Source organism: Ictalurus punctatus, chromosome 8 (genome assembly GCF_001660625.3).
Source record: "Ictalurus punctatus breed USDA103 chromosome 8, Coco_2.0, whole genome shotgun sequence".
Lineage (NCBI taxonomy): Eukaryota > Metazoa > Chordata > Actinopteri > Siluriformes > Ictaluridae > Ictalurus > Ictalurus punctatus.
Window position 1 is genome coordinate 1,418,179 of NC_030423.2, and position 27,041 is coordinate 1,445,219.

The window sequence follows — 27,041 nt, forward strand, 5'->3', positions numbered from 1 at the left end:
TTAGTCATGGCTGAGGCACGGCGTGGAATGTGGGAGGGTGAAAGAGCAAAGGAGTAAAGAAAGAAGAAAGAATCCGGCAGAGGGTATGAACGGCAGCCGAAAGTTCTACGTGCAGCAGAGAAATCGCTTTCTCCGGTCTAGCCTGAGGTAGCATCGCAAGCTAAGGCTAATTATACCGGATTAAGTCGTCGGGTCACGACTGTCGTCGTAGTGCCGCCTAAGAGGGAATGCGTTTTTAATAAACGCCCCGAAGTCGGGGCCCGCAGTGCAACAGGTTTAGCGGCAAGTGTTTCCCAAGATTAAAATAAGACCTCAGTTCTCAAACTTTTTAATAGTCAGGGGCCTCATAAAATGGGGGGGAAAATAACTACATATATTCCCAGACCCCCTCGGGACAGATTTATTTTTTGACAAACTATTTAGAACAATTTGGCTTGTTGTTTAAATTGCCTGTTAATCAGGATGGGAGAGTTAAAAAAAAAAAAAAAAAAAAAAATTGTTTTTTTTTTCTTTAACTTTTTCTATATATATATATATATATATATATATATATATATATATATATTCCCACCCATTTTTTTTAATTATTTTTTTTTTATTACAATTGTCATGACATTCCAGTTTGACATTATTTATAGTCATAACCGCTTTGATAATGTCGGGTCGTGAGTTCCACCACTGTAATAAAGTGAGAAAATCACAAACCACAAACCCCCCCCAGGCTCTTCCGCTCATACCTCGCGTGGAGGACTATGGAAATAAGCGAGGGTAGAGGGGGAAAAAAAAATACCGAGGAATTATACGTCAGTGGAAGTGAAGTGAAATACATAACCTGTCTCAATTTTACTGGAAATATTCAGGGCAAAAAAAAAAAAAAAGTACTCCAGTCAAAGTTTCTATCAAGTTGCTTTTAAATGAATTTAAGTATTACAAAGGATTTTTTTTTTTTTTTCAAAAAAAGTAACTTTTTATTATGTTTCGAAAAAATCTTCTAAGCGTCTACCCCATTTCGCCTGAAGACATGACTCCTGCGTGTCAGTTTAGGTATTCGATGTCGATAACACTCAAAGTATAGATACAGGAGTATCACGCGTGCTGTAAGTGGAGTAGCGGTACGGTAATCACTCCGCCGCCGGAAATAACAGATCTAAATAAATGCACGTTGGGCGCTCGGTGGATTAGAGCGGTGGTCACGTTTGATAACGCTCGCACATCCAGGGCTGGGGGGTCAATTCCCAACTCTGCCGTGCAGAGACCACATGGGTTCTCCCGCCTTGTGCCGCAGAGTCTCCTGGGACGGGCGGCAGGCTTCCCCCGACCCTGTGTAGGATAGGCGGTACGATGGATGGATGGATGGATAAATGTTCGATTTGAGGATTGGCTTCATAGTTAAAGCGAAATTTTCCCAGCCTCCTCATATTCCATGCTGTCCAGTTCTTTTTCCGACGACTGCGAGGCGCACAGAGGTCGACGCGAATGCGTCCAACAGGGTGACGAGTGGTGTAGTGTAGGGATGCCTCGATAGAGCCTTTAGCGTTATCGTAATAGCTTCCTTGTTTTTCCTTATTTGCAGAAATACCGGCCGTTCCTCGGACCTCGTATCACCGACTCTGCCTCGTACCTCCTCGAGAAACTCCGGCGAGAGCAAACCGTTGTTTATCTCAAGGTTGTTACTCGAGCACGGATAAAGCGCCGCTGTGTAAGCAGCTGAGGCCTTCCACTTAACCCGCGTGTCATTTCTGCAGGGCGAATGCAGCGCGTCGAGTAATCAAATATTGACCGTTGATTACAAGAGAGCGCTATTGCAGGTGCTAGCCACCTATCAGGACGAGACGCCGCGGCCCGCGTGCTGGATAAGGCCACGGAGGAGTGCGAGCAGCCGAGCACACAGCAGTTTTTATCAGCACACCGGAGGCAGCTGCGGTTAAACATTAGCTATGGAGATATGCCCTGCAGTCGGCATGGCAGACTGTTTGTTCTTCGTCTTGGTTTAGTTCGCGATACACATTTCAACTGCGAGTCTCTCTCTCTCTCTGTGTCTCTGTGTCTCTCTCTCTGTCTGTCTCTCTCTCTCACTGTGTGTCTCTGTCTCTCTCTCTCTGCATGTCTCGCTCTCTCTCTCTCTGTCTGTCTCTCTCTCTCTCTGTGCGTGTCTCGTCTCTGTGGCTCTCTCGCTCTCTCTCTGTCTTTCTCTCTCTCTGCGTGTCTCTCTCTCTCTCTTGCTGTCTCTGTGTGTCTCTCTCTCGTTCTCTCAGCGTGTCTCTCTCTCTCTCTCTCTCTCTCCCTCTCGCTCTCTCTGACGTGACATGTACTCGTTTTGAAATTTGAGCGCACTGGCACATGGCATCTACTCTTAGCTTTTCTTTTTCCATTAGCACATGCCATCTACTTAAAGACTTTTTTTCTCTCTCTCTCTCTCTCTCTCTCTCTCTCTCTCTCTCTCTCTCTCTCTCTTCTTCCCCCCGGCTCCTTCGAACTCTTGTCATCGCTCCCGTTTTTCTGCCATTTATCCTAATCCTCACCTTGACCTCCGTCCTAACCTCAAGCCATAATTTAAACCAAAAGGCACATCTTTCACAGCTATAGGCCACGTGATTTGGAGCGGAGTCGTTGGTGACGATACGGTAACAGTTCACGGGTTTAGAAGAACGGCGGGATTGTAAAAAGGGTCCGGAGCGTCGACGCTAAAGACGAGTGTACGGTCTGCGGTGCGGCGGGCGACCATTTATAGCCCTCTGTTTTTCCCACTTTGTTGTACACTAGAGATGGTGTGTGTGTGTGTGTGTGTGTGTGTGTGTTTATGTCTTGGTGGGGACCAAATGTCTCGACGAGGATAGGAATATCTGTCAGTTTCGACTGAACGTTGTTTAAAAAAACAAAACAAACAACTGTAGTGTTTATTTTTAAAAAAAACAAAAAAAACCTCAAATAGTTTCCTATTGGCTACGGAGGTTAACGTCGGGGTTAGATTTAGGTGCAGGCATAGAATTATTCAGCTGCTTTCTTAGGTCCTCACAAGGACAGTAAGACAAAACCGTGTGTGTGTGTGTGTGTGTGTGTGTGTGTGTGTGTGTGTGTTATATACTCATGCCCCACATTCCATGCCTGTGTGAGCTGTTTGTCTGAGCGGCCGAGTGGAATTAGCCTCCGGACAGCCAAAGGGCTCACACGCACGCGTGTTTCACCGCCAGTGTATTTGCATGATATAAAGCCGTTTCCTTCGCAGTTTGCACACGACAAAGTTCCTTTGTCCGTTTTATTATTTTTTTTTCTCTCTCACTTGTACAAACCAGAGATAGAACCTGACGATTGTACGCACAAACCGTCCAGGCCCGGACGCCGGAATGTCTTCATCTCCGACGCCGCTATCGTGGAGCCCGCTCGAGGTGAACGTTGCTCCTGGTCTAGATCTCGCTTTCGTGATTTAAAAAAAAACCAAAACAAAACCCTGCAGCAGGCACGAGTAACCCAGGTTGTGTGCACACTATTGATTGATTGATTTATTTATTTATTTATTTATTTATTTATTTATTTATGCCAGCATGTGACAAGAAGCTCGTCTTCCCGGCGGTTTTCCACCGCCGAATGCGGATTTGGGAATTCTCTCTCCATCTCCGTTTCATTTTTATTTTTTTTCAGGCTCCGATACATCTGGATAATTGTCATCCAGGCCCAAGTTTTCATCCATCGTGTTCCCATAAAAATCTTTATAACCTCTGGAAGTATGTTGTCCATTAAAAACTCCTCCAGGTTCTTGGCTTTTCAGCTTAAAAAACAAAACAAAACAATGCCTTTGAAACTATTTTTCATTGCTTTTCAGCACCGTTTTCCAGACTTTATTGTGATGTCTCTTTTCTTTTTTTTCTCCCCCCCCCCCCCCCCTTCTTTTAAAATTTAAAAAAAAAAATTCATACTCCTACCAAAAAAGACAGGTGCTGTACAAGACATTTTATGTCAGGGTTAATTCGGTATGACATGCGCTCCTTTGTTTCCAGTGAACCTGTGGCTGTTCTACAAGGTAGTACAAAAGTTTATGTCTTATGGGATGAAGGAAATCTGGACTAAGTCAGGGTGGTAGCTTTAATGATGTTAGGACTAGTCTTTCATTTTCTTGACACGTCCTATTACTCTAACGCACAGCAGAACTTTTCTTTTTTTTTCTTCCCGCGGGACGTTTTCATTTCAGGGCTTATATAGGACTGATTTCTAATCAGTTAGGTTATATCAGCAGGGACTGCGTCTTCAGTTTGTATTACCCGGAATCTTCCACAGGAACGAAACTTTACCTTTGACGGAACTAGTTTGATTTCGCTCGGCGGAATTTAACCTTGAACCTGCATCGCACGATTCGTGTTAACGTGCACTATTCACGGTGCGGGACTTGTAAACGCGTGTAAAGGTAAGCACAGGACGCCTACATATTTAGAAAAACAGTGCTAAATAGGGGCGTGAAGCAGTGCCACCTTCTGCATGTGGATCTGTTTAGTGCTGCACATATATCTGGATTTGGATTTGGATTTAAACTCGAAGGGGGTGTGGCCTAAACCAGAAGATTTCAGAAGCGGGTGTGGCTTACACCAGAAGATGTTCAGAAGTGGGTGTGGCTTAAACCAGAAAATGTTCAGAAGTAGGTGTGGCCTAAACCAGATGTTCAGAAGTGGGTGTGGCCTAAACCAGAAGATGTTCAGAAGTAGGTATGGCCTAAACCAGATGTTTAGAAGTGGGTGTGGCCTAAACCATATGATGTTCAGAAGTGTCCTAAACCATATGATGTTCAGAAGTGGGTGTAGCCTAAACCAGATGCTGTTCAAAAGTGGGTGTGGCCTAAACCATATGATGTTCAGAAGAGGTTGTGGCCTAAACCAGAAGATGTTCAGACGTGGGTGTGGCTTAAACCAGAAGATGCTCAGAAATGTGTGACCTAAACCAGATGTTCAGACGTGGGTGTGGCCTAAACCAGAGGTTTTTTTTGTTTGTTTGTTTCCTTTAGCATCATCAGATGTCTTGTGAACCTTTCTGGCAAGCTTTCTAAAAGAAGAAGAAGAAGAAGAAGAAAAAGAATAGCGCGCCTCCTGTTCATATCTGTATTTGTGTCTGTTTAAAACACCGTGTCGGTTCTTTCCGAATAAGGTGTTCGTATTTGGTTACATCCCTGGTGCTGATGGGGTAAGTTGGTTTCGTTTGAGTAGGCGGTGCTAACTTGGAAAGAATGCTAAATGCATGCCACAGTACTTGTTGTTTGTTGTTGTTGTTGTTGTTGTTATTTTACACTCAGAGGTGTATATGTGTTACGTTTGATTTTGTGAGAAAAGTGCGCTTCAGGCTCAGCAGGTGATCGACAGCCAGGAGTCTGAGAAAGGATAATCAGTTCTACTTTCAGGGTGAGAAAGGTGGCCTTGTTGCCTTTTCCCTCTGTTGATTAGTGCGATGCAATCATGAGTGTCTGCCTGTCTATGTAAACAGAATATATGATTTAACACCCTCCTTCAGGCATGTATGATGTAATCTTCGGCTTTGCGTGTCTACAGGGAGACTCGTGTTACCACTGAACCTCTTAGTAGGTGTCGAATTAGCGGTAATTAAAGGTAGAGAGATTTGTGATAGAGTAAAAGTGAGAATGAGAGCCAGATGTTTAGAACCTAAACATGCTCTTCATCCGTTGACACAACAGCATCTGGATCAGTCGCCGCCCTCACAGTTTTCAGCATTATAACAAATGCCATAGAAATGTTTTAGAAGAATGAGTTGTATTGTAGGGTAGCTCTGTGGTCTCAGTCCGTGTACATTCCCCTGCCCCTCCGAAAGGCAAAAAAGCAACTGGAACTTTAAAAGCTTTACGGAATTTGCTGACTGGCCAGCGTGGCAACTTGATCCGCTCAGCGCCCAACACCCTACTGGCTTCTGGTCCCAAGATTCCCAGAACAGTGTGTGTGCCTCTGAGGAGTAGTGGCAGGGAGAGCCACGAGCCAAACCACACTTTTCCCACCACTTGACTGCGTAAAAAAAATAAAAAAAGACCCCACTTTGTAACAATGGTTTCTGTGCTTTAGCTCAGGATGCCTCAGATGTTCATCAGTCAACTGCATGCGTTATTGAAGCTCATACAGTTATCCTTGTTTCCATTTCCAGTAATGGAGGTGTGGCCTATACTGGGTACACTCAGCAATGGAGGCGTGGCCTATACGGGGTACACTCAGCAATGGAGGCGTGGCCTATACTGGGTAATCTCAGTAATGGAGGCGTGGTCTATACTGGTTAATCTCAGTAATGGAGGCGTGGTCTATGCTGGTTAATCTCAGTAATGGAGGCGTGGTCTATACTGGTTAATCTCAGTAATGGAGGCGTGGGCTGTGCTGGTTAATCTCAGTAATGGAGGCGTGGGCTATACTGGTTAATCTCAGTAATGGAGGCGTGGGCTATACTGGTTAATCTCAGTAATGGAGGCGTGGTCTATCCTGGTTAATCTCAGTAATGGAGGCGTGGCCTCTGTGCTTGCTTGACTGAATGAAGGAGATGACGGATATAAATTTGCCTAATACTTAATCGTATCTCATTGCATTACATGTCATTTAAATCATATTGTAATTCTTTGGCTGCTTCTGTATCTTTCTTCCATCGGGTCACTGATACTGGACACACATTGTCTTGGTAGGAGAGAGTCACATGCCTGTTAGGAGATTATGTATATACATTTCATCGGCTAATTTCCATTAAGCCCACATTAATACAACGGAGAGTGACTGAAGAAGAAAGACTAGTGTAAACACATCCAGCCCTGAGCCTCAGGCTAGTGTTAACTGTCATGCTTAGCAATTGGTAGCAATTGACCTATTGACGGCAAGGGAAACGGGTGCTCTTTACCTGTCTGGAAGAATCGAGTGTGGCGTGTGCAAACGGTTATTGTTATCGTTCTGTCTTGTCACCCGAGGCAACGAGAGAAAGTGCACAGGGACCGCTCTGATGGAGCTTGGAGACCGAGCACACACCTTCCATGATCTGTAATTGACCCACTGAGCAGAAATGTGACTTATAGAGTACCAGTATCTGTACTGACGCCGTCCTTGGGCCCGGAATTATAGACCCTACGGACAAAGAGTGCTCCGCTGGTGCATTTTTTTTTTCAACGTCAGGTTAACAGACGTCTTAATCCTTCTATAAATGACACCTTGTCCCAAACGTCGCAGCAAGCAGTGTAGTTCTACTGAAAGACTCCGTTAATCCTGTGAAGAGAGGAGACGAATCGCTTGGCGCTCTGCACGGTGGTCTGTCTGGGATTTGCCATGTAGCTGTTGGCCCACAGAACCTCACGATGGCAACGCGAACCATCCCGAAACCCTCTCGCTCCAACACTTCCCTGTCGAGGGACAACCCTTACCCAATCCGCCATACTGTTTAGGAGACGTTTTCCTTTGCACCGGACCCGATTTTGGCTCCCCACCACCTTTTGGCCCACATTTGGTAAACCGTTTGAAATATCCGAAGCGTGTGGAACAGGGCGTTTAAGACATCGTTAGATCCTCAAACTCACCAGGGCCTGAAGTGTGCGAGTATTTACGAGTCGCGCAAATACTCTAGACATCGTAATCGATGGGCTTTAAGGAAACGATCATAACGGGGGGGAAACATGAAGGTGATTCGTCCCTCCTGACTCGCGCGCTCCAGCTTGGGTTTCATTTCTCTGCAAGGTTGCAGATGCGAGAGTGCTCATGTAATCCCAGCCCTGTTGTGTCAGCCTGGGAAATCATAGCAGGCAAATCCAGATGGTTTGAAAGCGGATCGTAAATCATAGCTGGAATTCATTTACACTCCCGTTCACGTTTTGCCCGGACCGCATATCATCCCTACAAACACCGATTCGTTCCAATCGCTCCGGCGCTAAGACGAGACTCCACGCATGTAACGTCTTCGGTACTTGTAACGTCTTCGGTACTTGCTGTAACGCTTTGCCGCGTTGTGTAAGAGTTTAGCCGAGGACCTCGTCAGAAAAGCGACTCGATTCGGATCTGTATCCGAACAACGTTATTAATAAATGTGCAAGTAAGTGGCTGTTAATATTGTTATTCTTCCATTTTGCGCATAATAAAGTTTGAATTGGCAACGCAACAGCGAAATTATTATTATTATTATTATTATTTATTTATTTATTTATTTTTTTGAGAAAACCCAGAGGAAGTCGAGCCAGGGTGAAGGATCTCCTCTTTTGTCACAGGCCTCTTCCTGGAGGTAAGAAGAAGGGGAAAAAAAAATAACTGGCACTTGAAGGAAAGTTTAATCAAAGGTACTTTTGAGCCCCGGAGTGTCTCCGGTGATCGCGAGGTTGCCAAGAAAAATATTTCGCATTCGATTTCTTTACGAACAAATGGCTCTATCGTTCTGGCTCGATGCTACGTTCAGACTTTTAAGGACAAACTTTCATTAAAGCAGATATACTGTAGAAAGTCCTGGCAAGGATCTTTCACTTCGGCTCCTTTTGGAGAGTTAAAAGGGTGAAATGCTACTCATGTTGACTTCTTGCTGGATCCTGGCCTTTCTTTCTTTTTTTCCTTTTCCTTTTTTTTTTTTCTCTGCCGTTAGTGGACATTCCAGACATGCATGTTTGGCTACCTTAAGCCAGCAGCCCATAAAAGGCTAACGGAGATATGGGAGGCTGCATCTTTAAGACAGAATCCCCAGCGCAGAGGGCCAAATGGAAAGAGACGCCTGCTAATGTATCGCGCCGCAGGCTGTGGCGCAGTCAGCTGCAGCACAAGGGAATGTGTTTAGGTTAAATGGACAAAACAGATTGCCTTTAAAAGACTTAGCCCTTCGGTTCTTCCCCTCCCTGCTCAGCCTTAATTCCTTCTCCACACACACACACACACACACACACACTGCAGCATTTGACTGGGTTTGATATATAAACCTTACTTGTTTATCCCCCCAAAGACTCACTGATTTGCTCGATTTAATCCGGCACAATAAAAAAAAAAAAAATCTTCATCCTGTCATGCCCTCCTGATATTTCTGTCTCACATTCCATTTGTGAGGGAGCGGTGGAGGGGGGGGGGTGTCTTTTTTTTTCTTCTTTTTTTCTACGGGTATCTCCAGAGAGCTGTAGATCGGTTTGTCCGTTAATCGGCGCTGTGCTGGGACGCAGGCAGAAGAAGAGAATCGAGAGCAGCTCGTGAAAGCGTGGGGCCTTTTTTTCTTTTTTCTTTTGTTTTCATCCGCGCACCTCTGATCTGTGAAACGCGCCACGCTGTCAGCCCCTGGGCCCCAGTACGGAGGAGAAGCCTCGGGTCTGACCCGCAGGCCTTTCCCGAACAGAAGGCCGGGAGCAAAACGCTCGTAAATCTGCCTGAAGAGTGGGCGTACAGCCTTCCAGAGAGAATGAGAATTCAATCTGGGGGAACGGCACACCAGGAAGGTTTACTTGAGGTTCGTGTCTGATGAGAAAGCCATTTGCCGAGAGAAAGAGGGAAGAGGAGAGGAGGGTTTACATCGGATTCCTGACTGTGACTAATTTCTTTTTCACATTCCGAGCCTCCATTTGTCAAAATGTCAGCTAGCCGCTTCCTCCTGAGAGAAACAGTAGTGTGATGTGGTCAGTCACGCTTATTAACTTAGCGGTGCCGCGCTCACCTTGCCGCGGGTCCGACAATCTTTGTGTGTGTGTGTGTGTGTGTGTGTGTCAGTAAATGATTGCTTTCTCACAGCACAGTTTAAGATCTTATCCAGAACTAAATAATAGTCATTTTAAATGTGGTTTCGTTTGTTTTTTCGAAAAAAAAAAAAAAAAAAATTTCCCCCGGTTTTCTTTTTTTTTTTTAAATATTCTTTATTCAATTAGTTGAAATGTGTGCGTATTTATTTTTATTGCCGTACAAGCTACAAAAATACTGCTTATTAATCCCAGTTGTGCCTTTAATTAAGCATTAAAGTAAAAAAAAAAAAAAAAAAAAAAAAAAAAAAACGCAACCCAACTGTGCCGTACATGCAAAAACCGTTCCTGTGCAAATCTCTTTTCCAGTCAAACACTCAGATGTATGAGAGAGATAGAGTGAGGCATTAGACTTGTATAAACAACGGCTATAAGTGACCCCCCTTCTGCCTTAAGAGCAATAAGTGTAGACGGTATTTACAGGTTTGAACCTTTTTATAACCACGAAGGAGCCACCAGCTAAGGAGCGCGCAAACGGCGTAGCCTCCGTAGAGCAGCAAGCCAGGGAGACATGGCTGGCTGACAAGGGACTGTGGTTACAATTTCCCTGCAGACATAAACAGTGACACTATCAATTTCCTGCCTTGAGTCTCTTAACAGCGAGTAAGCAAGGCCGTGCGTGGGCCAGGGGAAACCTCTTTCGCCGAGCCGAGCCAAGGCTACTTAAATCTAAGCCTAGCTCAACACCCGTGAGATCCGGTGCGCCGGTCGGAGAGTAAGGCCGGTTGTAATGCGTTCAGTCGGAGACGGGAACAAGCGGCGGGTTTTTAAAGATGTAGTCCTGGGTATTTATATTAACCACATCGCCGAGGCTCTCCGGTTGCATCAATCTGTCAACAGTACGTTAGGATTTGAAAGAGGGTACTGTTTCCAGAAGAGCGACAGATTAGACGGTGCCGCGTGTCCGAGGCAATAAAGCTAGATCGCAGGTCTGTTACGTCTAGGAGTCGTTAGGAAGAAGAAACTTCGAAGGACTGGCCTGCTGTCTATATATCGCGATGCACCGGGAACCTTTTACGAACTTTCGGAATGAAATACGTGCGAGTTCGTGTCTTTTGATGATCGTCTACACTGAAATGAGTAACCTAGCTCGTAACCAGTCAGCTCCGTTTGAATACCGGGCATGAAAAGCGCACGTGCGCGTGTTATTGCGCGTCGTTGGATGATCGGTGTCGTGGTGTATGACAAGATACGTGATACCGGTATCCGTATCAATGCACCAGACCGGCAGACTCCTATTAAGACAGACGTCTGATGCTATTCCAGTCGACATAACGAGACGTTTTGTGAGATCCGGCAGACGATAATCGAACGCACTCGGTGTGAAATCTATCCTCAGGTCCCCCCCGTGTTTCGGAGAAGGTGGCGCATCGACAGACGGTGCGGGTCGGACGCACCATGAAGCTCCAGTGTCCAGTCGAGGGTGACCCGCCGCCCCTGATCATGTGGAGCAAAGACGGCCGCAACATCCACAGCGGATGGATGCGCTTCCGGGTCACGCATCAAGCGCTGCGCATAAAAGAGGTGGAGGCCGAGGACGCCGGGACTTTCAACTGTAAAGCCACCAACGGCTTCGGCAGCGTCAACATCAACTACACCCTCGTTGTGATCGGTGAGTCTTTCCTTCTGATGGTGTACGTGTCTAGGGCTGGACGATATATATCGATATACCGTCGATATCGCGATAAACGATTATCCGATACACTTTTCCGAGATATCGTCGGTATGGTGACGTCTTTTTTTTTTAAACCGTTACAGACCGAACGGAACTGAACGTCAATTCCACGTGATTTTTATTTCCGTAGAAAAAAATCCCGTCTTCCGTAAAACTCAGTTTAACGGCTGTATAAATGTCAGCCAAAGTCGTACACCGCCATGCGCATTGTGTATTGTAGAAACGTCCCCGAGTGTCGTGATACGATATTTTTGTGTCATATCGCCCAGCCCTGTGTGTATGTGCGTCTGTCTAAATGCAGTATGATAACCGAAAAACACTTTTTAAATGTCCTTTAAATAAATATCCGACGTTTTAACGTACACCCTACGTTAATACGTGTTAATACTGTGATCCCGTGAACCCGTCTGAAACTCTACGACGTTTGATCGAAGATGGCTTTTGTAACTCTGTTTTTTTTTTATACTCCAGCTTCGGAGTATTTCGAATACGATCGTATGTATATCGCTATTCAGCAGACCTGTAGAGCCTCTCATCGCAGCCTCACCGTTCCGGCCGACCACGGCTGACTTAATCCCGTTAATAGGCGCAATTCTTATTAAAAGACTCGACCCGGGTCTGCGTGATCGTCACGGGGAGCTCGGCGGTCGTCGCTCGGGTGCGAAATCCGCCGGATGACCTCGTCTTGTTTTTAGTAAAAGCGGACGGTGTCGCATGAGTAAACCGGCTGTCCGCCCAATTAATCCAGGCCCGATTTGGCCCGGCTCCCCGTAGAGAACCTGAGCGAGTCTCGTGATCCTGTAAGCCTCCTCTCCGAACTCTCCGAGCACATGAACCCTGATCCCTGTGGAGAGATTTTGAAACTTGCCATTTTATTCAAAATACAGCCTGAAACATGAATCTCCTTTTCTCTCCTACCCCCCCAGGCTATTAAATCAACCAGGGAAACGGCGCGTACAGTCCATGCTATAGAGCAGGACGGTGGTTTTGGGGTTTACGGTGATCTGTGCTATCTCCTGGACCGGATAACCTCTCATTTGAGGGCGGAAAATGTCTATCGAAAGCAGTGCCAAGTCTAAATGGAGAGCCTCGCCGTGGGCCTCTCTCAGGGTCAGTTTTATATTAGCCAGGCTGAGTTAATTATCCTTTTATTTTGTTCTCAAATAAGTCTTGTGTAATGTAAGACAATAGGGGCTGAGCTGTGGGTATCGAGCACATCCTCACTAGCGACTAGACTGTACTGCGCCATACAGTGGATCATTAGCAGTCTCTTAATGTCCTCTGTGGTAATAAGTAATACGGCGCAGCCCACTCAGAGTCTTTCCTGCCCCATCTTGCTTCTCTCCCTCCCCCCGAAACTATCCGTTATAACAGGAAACCTTTTTTTTTTATGTTTATATATATATATATATATATATATATCACTGAGAAAACCAACCAAGTATCAGCTGAGAAAATGAAAAACTCGAGTGTCTTGCGAGGCTCGAGGCTTTTAATCCCCCCCCTCAGGAGCCTCTAATGGATCGGAGATTTTTGGGGCAGCTGCCACGATGACTTCAGCTGAGCAGCTGCACCCGCTGTGCCTGGGCGCCCAAGTTGCACCAGGACGGCTTTGATGCACCATTATTGTCTCCGCCATGCTGGTTAGTCAGGGCCCTTGAACTCCATCTTGTTCCATAATGTCTTTGTCGCACCATTTCGCGTGGATGGGGTGGGGAGGGTGTAGAAGGACGGGGCATCTCATTATGCGCAGCAAATGTCTCATAACGATAGTAACGTGTGACAGTTTTGACCTTGTGGGGAAAATTGCTCCTTAACAACAACAACAACAACAAAAAACCAACCCCCCCCCCACACACACACACACACACACACCCCCTCCCCCGAAAATGAACTGTTTTAAGTTACTGAGGTTAAAGGTTAGGGGTAGAGGTGTGTGCATATTTTTTATTTACCGATATTTAGCACGCAAGTCAATAGCCCAGCAAAATAGAATCACTAATAGTTAATTACTCAACTATTAATAGTTGCTGGTTTGAAAGCCGCTCCGTCGCAGAGAAAAGAGTCTCTTTTGTTCAAGTGTAATGCAGCCCCGATACAGTGAATTCGCTGATTACACGGAAAAGCATTACGAAAGGATTTGGAAAGATCCGGGTCGCTTCACAGGCGGCCGGTATATCTTCCGCGTCTTGCCGATATCGGTCCAAAGGCGAAGCGTAGAAGCCTCAATCTGCAGGTGTTGACATCTGTGTTGAATCATAAGAAGGGAAAAAAACTGGGAAAAAAACCCCCCAAAACACGCACCAAGACTGATGTTCGGCGTGTTTTCAGAGTCGCGCTACTGCTTCATTTTTCGATGCATGTGCAGATTTATTGTTTTTTTGGGTGGAGGCAGAATAATGATGTGGGTTTGATTTGCAGAAACATGACCTGGACCTGGACTTGCAATAACTAAGGGACTAATAAATTCCCCCAGTAAAAAAAAAAATATCAGGGCTATCTAAAACTTGACGTCACGCAACATGACCACGAGCCAAACGAGGCTAATCGAATCAATCAGTCGACTCCGTCAGGGAAAAGAAATAATAATAATAATAATAATAATAATAATAATAAGTCAGTGTTTTAGATTGGATGAGTCCCAGCTGAAGCGGAACATTCAAGAAAGACTCATCTCATCTTAGAAAACGGACCCGAACGGAGCAGCTGTTCTCAGAGGAACGCATCGCATCAGGTCCTCACCGATGCGCTCACACGAAATAGCAGATCGTGTAAGGTATGGTTTATTTTCAATACGTGACCCTTCAGTCCGGCGAGGGAAGTCTGGATTTCTCATAAAGATCCGGATAACGTTCCAGGAGCCAGAGTGATCCAGATCGCCCCACGATCTTTCTTACAGACTAATAATAATGTTGTTGTGGAACGACACATCCGCTTTGGCCGTGACGGGAGGGTTGGTGTGCGCTCGCTTACATGAAAGGCATTTAAAGTAAAGTGCTGCCACATTTTCAACCGTCGACGCATATTCGAGTAATAAGGCAGGAACGTGGCGGTGGAAGTCGATCCGTGCCGTCCTGCGGGTCTGTGGGTGGTCTCGGTAATTAGTTCAGAACCTCGTCCGTTCCTTCTTTTGATATCTTCGCGTCCTCGCTCACAAGAAGAACATCGGCACCTTTTTTTTTTTTTTTTTTGCCTGTCTGCCCTTGCTCTTTAATTACATTTCATTTAGATGAATATAAATATTTTTCCTCTGTTTTATTATATTCCACCACACAAAAGCTCCCCTGTTTGCATCTGCACTGAAGTCAGGCCCGGCGAAGAACACTGAAGGATTCCGGTGTTTCTCCATCCGACATCCCGTGGTTTTTTAAAAACGTTTTTTATTTGTTTCATTAGGGTAGTTTGTTTGTTTGTTTGTTTGTTTGTTTTAGTGTTCGGCTCTTCCTCAACAACTTTCAGAACCACGAATTCTTGCTCTAGGATTTTATAAATATAAACCGCTCCGACGAGAAGGCCAGCCAGATAGGTCCTGGTAATCGTCCGTGAGGAAACGTGGAAAAATACCAACACGTGGATCCGTGTGGACTGGCGACGAGGAAGAGCTACTGCTTAAGCTCGCATCGCTACGCTCGCGTACCGTATACCGGCGCTCGCCCGTAAACGAAACACGACAACGATACCATGCAGCGATGTCACGATGAGCACCAAAGTACCGATCAGGTTAGCGGGGTCCGAGTCCTAGCGCGAAAATCCACAGCAGACGGGAACCCACACGGATGCGTCTTAAAATCCACGTCCGCGGAGGACGTTGTTGACGAGCTTCGTGTCTTATAAAATATCCACATACACGTGGAAAAAAGGTTTAGAGTCATGTTTTAAATAAATAAATAAACAAACAAACAAACAAACCCCAACGACGTGGTGTTTTTGAAGTACTGGGCCTGCATGTGCAGACCCCTCTGGGTTTTATGGCGTGGTGATCAAATGTCCCAGTGAGGACTGGAGCCCAGTGATGATAGGACTCATTAGTAGCCTTGCCCTTCTTCCAGCCAGATGGGAAAGACATTAGCATCCGTGCGTCAGTGACAGCGCCGGCTCTGGGAACCACTCGTCCGTCTTATAGTTCCCAGACTACACACCGCTCCCTGTCCTCCAAGCGTGATCCGTTTCTTTTTCCGTCCGCACTCCCTACACCCGCTCGTTCATGTCCTCCACGTTTGATGACAGATTTATTTCTCCCTACACCAACAAAGTATCCCTGTTTGTTTACCGATGCCCGTTTCCAGCGTCCGTATGTTATTCCAGTCTGGTTGTTCGGGCCAACCGGAGATAAGGTTTGTGTCCTTGCGCCAGCGGAGGAAACCGCACTACTTCTCGAAGCTGACGAGAGAAAAGCTAGCCTTTAGAGAGGGCGATCGATATGATCCCGATCGAGACAAGACCGTTCGGGTACAGTATCGCTCCGTGTTGCTTTCGGTAGCTCGTGCCAGTGTAAACCGGCTACTAAGAACAGAACAATGCGACCGAGATAAACGAGATTTTGAGATCTCTTTGCTCAGGAACTCGGCGCAGACGTGACTTGAAGTAATTGCAGAATTAAGACGTGTAGGAAGCTACAGAGAAGTCCCCGGCGATTTATAGTGATTTGTGGAGCTTGTTTGGGCCGTAGAAGCCGCCGCTCAGCCAACATCTGGTAGTGATCTTAATCCAGGAACACTGAAGCTTGAGATATCTAGTGATCTGTATGCAGGGTTTCCCTGAAGACTTCAGGATGCCCTGAGGTGGTCAGTCTGCCTGAGCAAGTTCATCAGTTTGTAGGTTCTACGCACCTCAGCAAAGAATTATTATTATTATTATTATTATTATTATTATTATTATTATTATTATTATTTTAATCTGGGAACTTTTAGTGCACATTTTGTCTACTTATTGTCTAAAAAAGGTTTTCATCCATCATCACGTATTATTATTATTATTATTATTATTATTATTATTATTTTTGGAGGGGCCCGACAGTTGATACAGAACAGTAAGATGTTGTAAGGTCTGATCTCTGATCGTATCAGACGTCTGAGAGCGGGCTTTATCAATACCTCTGTACGTCGTGGATATCCTTCACCTAGGTTTCAGTTTTGCTGGCGTGCTTGAAATGGGGTGAGTTTGGGAAATATTTTTCCCGGGAATGTAATTATTTCGAAGTCTTCCAAAACAAAACGAGAGGTTTTTTTTTTAATATTCTTTTATGTATTTATTTTTTGAAACACGGACTGTGCAAACAGACCCGAGATCTCGGAGCCGACACTCTCCCTCCGTCCTGTGCTGTTACGGCTGAATGTGCCGGGCCGCCGGAAACCCCGAAATTTCAAACATGATATCTTTGGAAGCGATTTTGTGAGAACGTACAACCAGAGCCGTTTTTTTTTTTCTTTCTTCTTCTTCCTCTCCTCTCCCTCCCTCTCTCCCCCACCCCCCCCCCCCCCCCCCCGTTCTGCACGGAATGCTCAACGAAGTCGAAACACGCCGAAAGCTCACGTTTCACGGCATTCATCACAGGAATCTTTTTGAGGAGAACTTGAAAGAAAGTCGTCCTCCTGCGCTGTCGGGTCGACGGACGTGACGGGAATGAGAAAGTCCGCCTGCGCTCTCCCTAATCTCTTTTTCTCCACGCACTCCTTGACACGAGTGTCAGATTCCACAGCTGTCTCGGGGCAGAACCTAAGAAAAACAGATCGCGTTCGCGGCCCGATCTCACGACCTTCGCAGGCTCCCTCGGAAACTTCCGATTAGATATTAAACGAATTTCAAAGCGGGTCGGAGGAATTAGATTCACGGAAGACGGCAGTGAGATATCCGGTGTCGAGTTACGCAATAAGCTTGGCTTAATTGCCATAAAATCGGAGTATCTCCTTTATTCCACCGGTCTTTTGCCATTTATATCTCTTCAGTACGAGGTGGAGAATGGAAAGGAGAAGAAGAAGAAAAAAAAAAGAAAGCTAACTCTGTTGGTTTAAGTGGAGAATAAGTATAGTCACGGAATTGGGAAGAACAGAGGAAATGGGCGTAAAGAGGGATACAAAGCCCTCCTTTTGTCTTCCTTTCATGTGCTAACCAACCTGTTATGGCAGGCTTCTCGGTAGATTTGTCTTCGTTTGTACTTTGCTCGGCTTCAGTGGTCATGTGTCCATCGGGCCGCCAGGCACCAGGGTCCGTCAGAGACCGAGTGACACGCTCGATGAAGCAAGGCCAAGACGGATCAGGACTTTCGAATAGAAAGCAGGAAAGGGACAGGACAGAAAAGCGCCATTTTACTTTTCTTCCCTCTTTTTTTTTTCTCCACCAACTCCGTTCGTTCGAGAGCAGAACGTTTATAATTATTTATTTATTTAGTTTATCTGAAAGGCATGGCTTCGTTCCACTCCTCTTTACCGGAGAGGAACTTAGCGAGAAATAGTAGCTTATGAAAACAGAAAACAAAAAGGAAAGAACTGGCTGACCTTCAAATGTGTGTAAAAAAAATAAAATAAATAAATAAAATAAAATAAAAAAGTATGACTTTACGGTAAAGGTTTCAAAGGCTATCGCGTTACAGTATTACAATCGTAATACTCAACCCCTTTTTCTTGGACACTGGCTCACCAGACAGACCTTATCATAAATAAACTCGCGTGACCTTTCACTCCTCCAAAAATATGCCGCAGTCAAACCTCGGGAAGAGGATTAACACGTACTCGTGCTCCGAAAAAGCCTCCGTCCAAACACTTCATGTATTATTATTATTATTATTATTATTATTCTGATCCTTATATGCCTCACCGGTGAATCAACATTTCATTCGTGACTCAGGATAAACTTGGGTATGATCCAAAAAAAAAAGAAAAAAAAAAACATTTAAAAATCAAAGCAGCACCACCACAAGCCAAACAGATCCGCCCTCTTTTGTATTGTTGTTGACCGACTCGTCCGGGAACAAGGCAGAGGAAATGAAGATGCCATTTTAAGCGCACAATAATGTAAACATGGTGTTCGTCCCGCTACAGGTGGGGGCAAGCTTGAGTTTCAAAGGCACTGGCAAAGGGAGCCACTAAAAAGATCCGGAAAAGGGCGGGAGGGGAAGGGGAGGGGGGGGGGGGGCAAACAAAGCACTCGAGCGGCTAGGCCCGGCCGAAGGTATGAGGCCCGGGATTAGGTTTCACGCCTACCTGTTTACGGAGGCTCTAATAGAGCGGGGCAGAGTCTCGACACGACCCGTATCGCAGTCCTGCTCGGTTTCGTCCTGCAGCACGAGACGTCGAGGCGGGGCGTGCAGTCTGACCTACGGGCCAGGAATCTGCGCGACGCGTCTCGGCTAGGCGTGTCCGACACGATTCACGTCCCAGAAAAGAGTTGAATGTGAATATCGTCAGGTTTGCTTTGAGGCAGAGTAATTGTGAAGGGATCGACTAAAGATGACTCCCGCTCAGAGGAACGACACAAAGGGATATCATCTGCGCGGGCTTTCATGAGTCATCCGGAGCAGACCAAAAACAAACAAACAAACAAACAAACAAACAAACAGAGGTCTTTAAAAGTTTCGCATCTCCTAACTGACTCTTCACGATAAATTAGGAAGTCATCTGTTTCAGCTGTAATAAGAAGTCTGGACTTGCCAGTGGGAGCGTAACTGGGGGGGTTGAGGTGGGGGGGGGGTCTTCCGTTCCGTGCATCATGACGCGTTCACAGCTATTAGTTTCTCCCGTGCGGTCCTTTAGAGGACACTCGCTGACGACGTCTACGTGACCCGACCGTGTTCGTGGTTCATAGGGCGATTAAATCTCGAACATCGGCGTGTTTGTTTGTTTGTTTGTTTGTTTTTGTTTTTTTTTTAACAGTAAAGAGTGAGACTTTCAGTTCGAGATGAGATGAGCTGAGACGACGGAGGAAGAAGCTCTCTCACGTTCCTCTTCGTCCCGAACGCATCGGAGCAGCCCGAAAAGGCCCGCTTGGACATAAAGCTTCCGTGCGTTCAGATTTCTCATGGACCTTTCAGCTCCTCTCCTCTTCAAGCTCGGACACTTGAAAACGCAGAACAAGAGAACCTGCGCAGGAACGCGGATTTGCGGTGCTGAAAAGCACAGAAGCAGCATTTTGTCCCTGATTAGCGGCCAAAGAACCGACCGAGAGCGCTTTTGCTCTGAAAGGAAAGCTTATAGCTCATTATAAGCCGGCCAGGATTAAGCTTGTTCCTGCATTGTTCCCCGAGGAGGTACTAGGGGGGCGACACAGAGGGTGGCGCCTATATCCTTTTGAGCCCCCCACGTCTACACACCTACCCCGAGTTTCCACCCTTTTAACGACATATAATAGCTTTTTCTCGGCGGTGCCGGGTGACTGGTACAGCAGAGGAATCCTCTCTCATTAGAGGTGGTCTTTGTTCAGCTCCTTCGCTGTCCTTTCTTTGGCCGGCTGCTGATTACCGAGCCCTGACCGCACGGTGGTGCAACCTGCATGAAAGGAAACAAGCGAAGTGTGGTCAGAGAGAATAGACGCGCCAATTAGTTCAGACGCGTCCGAGGAGAAGACGCTGCCTCGTCGCAGGGCCGCCTTTGAAGTCTCCGAAGCGCTCCGTTTAGCCCGACCTCCTCGGCTCCGTGTTGTTTTTTGTTTCTTGTTTGTTTGTTTTTTTCAATCTCCGACGGCACGGTCGCTCCGATCTCCGATCGTGACGTAGAATCACGAAAGACGGCGATTCCTAAACCGTGCGGCACAGACGCGAGGTTTTTAATCGGCGCGTCACGCCGCCGCGGACGGAGAAACCGCGAGGCGGTACGGACGCCTTTACGTGCCTGGGCTTTTCAGACGTGTGGTAAACGTTAAATAAATACACGCCGTCCGTTTTTGTGGTTGTGGTGGATCGGGAGGTTATCTGGGGGAACACACACTGAATGGGACACACACACACACACGCGTACAGTACTCACACACACATTTACACACTCATTCACGACTAAGAATCACTAATCCAACTACTGGTGCGTTTTGTTTTGTTTTGGGGAAATTTTGACATGCCTCTCGTTCCAGTCTCCGCCCCTTCCTAGTCATTGGTCCGTTCCCTAACGCGTGCACCTGTTCGTAGTTTAGCGCCGTTTTTAACACCGTCCTGTTCTTTCGTGTCGTTCCGTGTCGTGTTTTAAAGAGTTTTAGACTCGTGCGTTTCTGAGCTTCGTGTCCTCTCCCGTGTAAATATGTCTCATGACCCGCCTTTTAGATCTGACTGCTGGATCGGTTCTCGCGACGTTTTTAAAAAAACGATGTCGCGATAATACGAGTCGGGTCCCCCCCCCCCCCCCCCCCCTTTTTTATTTATTTATTTATTTATTTTAACAAAACCGTTCTACTTGACCGAAATGTTTTATTTGGATTAGGGTCCAATCTCAGTTCAACATTTTTAACCTCATATCAAAGTCTGAACCCCGCGGTTTTGGTTTGTCTTTTGCGCCTGTGAGAATTGTTTACTCGAGGCTGGGTAGAAAATATTTCTCAGATCGCACCAAGTCCAGAACCGGCACGACTACACGGCGCGTCGTGATAAAAAAAAAAAAAAAAAAAAGATCAAGATATTTTCACGACCGTCGGAGAACCGGTATAGCCGATTAGCCGTTTCCTTTTTCTTTTCGTCTCTCCGTGAAGGTGTTCTTTGATGCGGCGTCTAAACCTCAAAGTTTGTGGGCGCCCCGCGTGACTCTGCACGATATGAGAATAGGGGCGCGTGTTTCGGGAGTGTGAGTAAGCCTTTAGACATGTGCTGCTGATTGTCGGACGGAAAGCGGCTCGCGGTGAATTGGCACCGGCTCTCCTTCTCTCAACTCCTCCTGCCGTCTTCAAACGCCGCGCCGGGTGCCTCCGCGCGGCTCTGATGAAAATACGTGTTGATGGGACGTATCGGGTGTTACCGGCTCCGGACTTGTTTTCGTTGGCATGACCTCCATACGCGGGATAAAAAAAAAAGAACGTTTTTTAAATTTTTTGATTTTTTTACACCGTGTTTGTCTTGTTGATTGAAATGTCGGAGTAGCTCAAACTCCTTACAGACTCCTACAGGGGCTTTGAGGCTGTAACCCATGAATCACAATCTCGCGTTCGCCAAGAACCGAAATTAGACGAAACGATCTGAAATGAGGAGTTTTAGTTAAAAGGTTCTCTAAACAGTGGCTTTTAAAAATGGCAAAGTGGTTCAATTTGTCAGCGTTCTAGCATCACGTGAGGCGACTTCTTCCCGTACTCTGAACAGTCTCCGTAAAGAAACACTCGTGGAGCGTTTGTTGTCGTCGTTTTTATTTTCACGAGTGTACTTTGAAGTTTCACCGGACGGATGTTACTCGGGAGGTGACCGACGCCTTACGCCTTTTTAAGGCGCCATTTTGTTCCCGAGCAATCTGGTGAGAACGAGCGCGGGTTCAGCGTGCGGGGGCGGAGGTGTCCGTTTCAAAGGGAGCGTCGTGCAGTCAATATCCGAGATATGTTAATTCGGTGAAGCGCCGGTCCCGTCCTTGATGTTTGCTAGAGTTACAGGCAGGCAGCTGGGGCGAGTGGGTGGAGGGGGAGGGGAGGGGTCGGTGACAGCAGGTGGGCGGCGCACAGAAACGCCACCGATCTCACCGGACGTGTTTGCGACGCACCTGATCTTTAAACTCGATTAGTCCTCCGTCTTTCGTTATTCTCCCCCTTTTAATTCAGTATGTTCAGGATCTTTTTCTTTTTTTTAAATAGACGACGAAATACGATCGAGAATCTAAATCTCTCCAAGTGTCCGTACGGACAGACACCATTCCCTCTGAATCCGAGCCGCACCCGCCGCGCACGCGACGCCCGGGCCGCGCGAGTCCGTCCTCGGGACCTCTCCGCTTTGAATATCTCGGCGCGTAAAAAAAAACGAAGCGCGGACGCGATCCGATGCGGCTCGCCGAGCTTCGCGCAGAGCGAGCCGGTCGAGGACTTTTTACTGCGGATACGTGCAGAACATGATACTTAACTCGCGGCGCGTAAACCTCTAAAATATATCAAGGTCGACATTTACTGCCCGAGTTCCACATGCTCGCCGACTACGCCGTTAAAACCCGTATTCTGTAATAATAGACGCATATAAAAGAGAATATTCCGGGCAGGGGAAAGATAACCGGATGCCACGGCGTTAAAAGAACGGAGGGAAGACGGGTATAAACGTGAAAAGGCGATCTGCGGTCTGGTGTTTACACACGTGTTGGAGTGATGTTTGCTGAAAGGACCGGGCACCACAATAAAGCGTGATAACTGATAATACTATCGGAAATAAGGTTTGGGTTTAACCCCTGGGGGGGGATTTATTGTGTCTCTGTCTTAAAGAAATGCGCTCTCCGTCCTCTTCCACACACGTGAGATCGTAAACCGTGCACCGTAGTGGCTCCGTAGAGCTGGAAACTTGCGTCAGACGTGAAGAATGTCCCCCGTCCCGTCCGTACAAGGATTCCGACGCGTGACGCAGGCTTCTCTTTATCCCCTCACAGGTGGCCGTAATTACCGCCGACGGCCTGCGATCAAACCAGACGAATCGAACGAAGCCATACACACTTCCTCGGAAACTAATCGGAAGAATGTGTGTTTCCGAAAGCCTCGGGTGTACTAAGTAGAGCCCGTGTAGACTCGGACCACCGCGTCCCTACGTCCCCGAAACGGTGGTGTGGACGGATAGCGAGACATTTGATGCAGAATGTTCGTGGAAATCGGTCGTCTTCGGTAACGCCCGTATCCTCTTCAGGGTCCCGTCGGAATTGTGAGGTCGCACGAACCTAAAAACTTCCTGTTGTTATTCTTTCTCCAGCGCCCTACCGTGACTGTGCACCGTAATACCTTTTGGGAAACAGATCCCAAATCTTCGCAGACTTTCCCCCTTCCCCAGATGCGATCTTACAAGGCCTACAAGCCCGAGGCAGGAATACCGCATAGACTACGGTCGTTATCTTCTCCCTCTGCACCGGTAATCCTTAAAAGAGGAAAGGAAATGCGTAATGCGAGGTCGGTGCTTATTCGCCGGTGTACGGCCTTTAGTAAAGCTGTCTCGTGCTCCTCGGCGTAGCAGGGATGGAGGCAGACTGTCAGGGATTGTGCCAAAGCGAGAAGGACTGTAGCTAATCATGCTGCCTCTGAGTCAATAGGAAGGTGACGTTATGGAAGAAGTCATAGTCAGAGCCTTTGTAGGAACTCGGAGAACGATTTCAATAGCTCTTTGTAACTGTTTTCGAAACTCCCCAGGTGCCGTGTTGTACGTTCGTGTCTTAATTTGCGAGTTGTTGTAGACTCGGTCTCAAGCAATTAAAGTCAAAGTGAAGAGAATATTAAAAAGGAAATTGTGAGGTTTTTTTTTTTTTTTTAAAGAATTAGCGGCAGGGCATATCGTTGGATCAGGTCGGGGGTTTTTTTTTTCTTTTCTTTTTTTCCTCTTTCCGCATGACGTATCCATCCGACAGATGTTTCAAGTTCAAGAGAGGAAAAAAAAAAGTTTGTGACCCTGTCGGCATTGGGCGAGCCGAGTTATGAAAGGTGTAGTGACTTCAGAAAAGTACTGAGGTGATGTTTGGGGTACAAGCCCTATTCAGAAAAAGTAGGGAAAACGCTAATAAAAACAAACAAAGAGGAGCGATGTGTAAGCGTACTCGTATTTAAACACACACACACGCAAAAAAAAACGTATAAAGACGAGGTATTCGATGTTTTACCTAATCAACTGCGTAGATATTTTTTTTTAAATTGATGCATGCGACACGTTCCAAAAAAAGTTGGGACAGGGGCGGTTTAGGACTCGTAGCGATGCGAGAAGTTGGAATAGGAAGGTGATGTGGAACAGGTGACGTAATCGTGTAATCATGGTGTATAAGGAGCCTCCAAAAAAAGGCAGAGGCCGGGTCGAGGCTCGCCGATCTGCCAGCAGATGCGTCAGTGGATAATCCGACACTTAGAGAAGATCGTTCCCCGAAGACAGATCGGGAGGATTTTGGGCGTTCCACCTTCTACGGCGCACAATATAATTAAAATATTCAAGGAATCCGGTCAGATCTCGTTGCGTAAAGGGCGGGGCCGAAACGTCACCGTCTTAAAAACCGTCACGGGTCTGTAACGAGATCCTGACATGGGCTCGGGAATACTGCGGTAAACCTTTGTCAGTCGACACCATTCGCCGCCGCATCCACAGATGCGAGTTAAGGCTTTACTATGCAAAGCAGAAGCCGTACAGCAACACTGTCCAGAAGCTCCGCCCACTTCTCTGGACTCGGTCTCATCCGAGATGGACAGTAGTACAGTGGAATCGTGTTTCGTGTTTCGACGAGTCGACGTTTCAAATAGTTTTTGGACAAAACAGCGTCGTGTTCTCCGGGGCGAAGAGGAAAAGGACCGTCCGAGCTGTTCTCAGTGTCAGGTCCAAAAGCCAGCGTCTGTCATGGTATGGGGGCGTGTCAGTGCCCATGGTATGTGGGCGTGTCAGTGCCCATGGTATGTGGGCGTGTCAGTGCCCATGGTATGTGGGCGTGTCAGTGCCCATGGTATGGGTAATTCTCACATCTGTGAGGGCAGCATTAATGCAGAAAGATATGTAGACATTCTGGAGCAACATGCGCTACTATCCAGGGCGGGACGCCGCCGGACCACATCCTCCCGGATTACAAGCGCACGGTCGCGTAAGCAGAGAGTTCGGGTGCGAGCACGTCCTGCTGCAGTCCTGACCCGTGTGCTGCATCATGAGGCGCAAAATAAGGCGACGAAGACACTCGCTAAACTTAACCACCCGGTGTCTTCACTCGGCGCCCAAACGCTTAATACGCGTTATTAAAAGAAACGCTGACGTCACACGGCGCTAAACAGTCGCCCGTCCCGACTTTTCTGTCGTGTGTCGCAGTCAAGATTTGAAACGAGTGTGTATTTCCAGAAACAAATTAACTTCACAAAGTAAAACATCAAATAACGTGTTAATAAAGTGTCTTCAGTACAGGAAACGGCGTGAACTGGATTTTCAAACGACTCTTTGTTTGTTCGGGGGGGGGCCTGTCCCGACTTTTTCCCGAATTGGGATTGTACTTCATCACGGTGTGCTCGTTCCGGTGGAACACATCACACCGTTTCCTTCGCCTCAAATAAAAAAGGGCTTTAAGGATCCACTCGTCCGGTGGAACATGAATACGCCTGACAGGCAGTTAATCTGTCAGCTTGTCAGTTGTTATCCGTCTCGGGGTACGACTGTAGTCTGTAATGTAGCGACGTCTCCACCGTGACCACGGCTCATAAATTTTCACCATTCGGAGCTGGCTGTTAATATGAGGCTGTGTAGCACCAAAAATCCGTAATGGTTTCCATAAGCTGCGTGCCGTAATCCAGTAAATCAAAGCCAAACTAACAGCTAACACGGGTCCACCGTACCGACGCCCCTTCTGGAAAAAATACACGGCCTTCAAAAGACGCGTTCATCACCGCTGACTCGACCGGGACATGCTGCATACGAGGACGGGATAATTAGCATACTTCATTCCGGACACCCTGATGGAGCTTTAATTATAGCCGGATGCAGGGGCACTGTTTTGTAATGATTTGGATGATAACGTGACAGCACCGGATTGCTGGAACTAGCCAGGACCATAAATATTGAAGTTTTTATTGATTTATTATTATTGTTTTATTATCGCTAGCCCTGAGGACTCCACACGGCTTCATTTAGGATCTAGCTAGCTCTTTAGCCCGCCGCTATGAGGACCCTCTGAGCATTAAAACATCCAACAGACACGATCTTGGGAGAAAAACAGGGATTAGCGTGCTCGGGTTTCCCGTCGAACAAGGCCCGTTTTCTGCAGCAGATGTAAAAGCAAACACGCGGAGGGGTTATCCAAACAGCTCCGTCGCCCGGCTAGGAACCTTTCAGAACCGCAGGCTGGTGGACGTGTGAGATGTAGCTCACCACGGTGTCAATTGAACTTAATTAAAGGGAAACAGAAGTTTGTTTAGAAACCTGAAGACCCGTGCGCTTTTTTTTTTTTCTTTTTTCTATTTTTTTGACTTTCCATGAATCTAGATTTCGTTGAGGGGGGGCGGGAGGGGGGTCGGGGGATTAACGCAGCGGTTCTTAGGTTTTTGCGAGAACGCGTATGTTATTGCAAGTTTTGAGAACTGGCACACGGTCTGACCCGAGGCCTCAAACTGCTGTTTTGGCCTTGAGGAGAAGTTTTATGAATGATACTAAACATACATACTACGAGCGCCGAGCGGGCGAGCGGGCCAAGCCCGGAATCCATTGTTATGGATCCAATGAAAATTTCTGCGTGATTGTTCCGACGGGTATAAAACCCGAACAAAAGAGCTATGTGCCGGTGAGGCGCGGCGAAGGGGAAGAGTGGGTTTTGGAGAGCAGTAATGAAGCTGTAAGAGTAACGGGCCAAGTCTTTTCTCTGCCCAGGTCGGGTTGGAGCCTGTCCTGCAGGAACGTTAAACAGCGTACGCTCTCGGATCAAACCCGCGTGCCGACACGTTCAAAGAGCTGACGGCTCTGAAAATGCCAGTCATGTGTTGAATGGACGAGTTGGCAGGAGGGGGGATGTAACCGGAGCAGAAAGGCCCCGAATTTCCACTCGCACTTTTCACTCTCCATCCCTCCCGACTTGCCTCTCGAAGCTT

The 27,041-nt window shown here is 46.9% G+C and overlaps 1 protein-coding gene across 3 annotated transcripts in view; it reads left to right on the top strand.

Annotated features, from left to right (window-relative positions):
• Positions 1-27,041, top strand: part of fgfrl1a (fibroblast growth factor receptor like 1a) — a 41,170-nt gene that overhangs the window by 8,705 nt on the left and 5,424 nt on the right. The window contains exons 3-4 of one of the 3 annotated variants that reach the window (XM_047157012.2): positions 1,574-1,699; positions 11,040-11,312. In XM_047157012.2, the coding sequence (XP_047012968.1) occupies positions 1,574-1,699; positions 11,040-11,312 (399 nt within the window). Of the gene's footprint in view, positions 1-1,573; positions 1,700-9,078; positions 9,418-11,039; positions 11,313-27,041 lie in introns of those variants that run through there. The other 2 variants (XM_017474920.3, XM_017474919.3) reach the window with 2 other exon arrangements.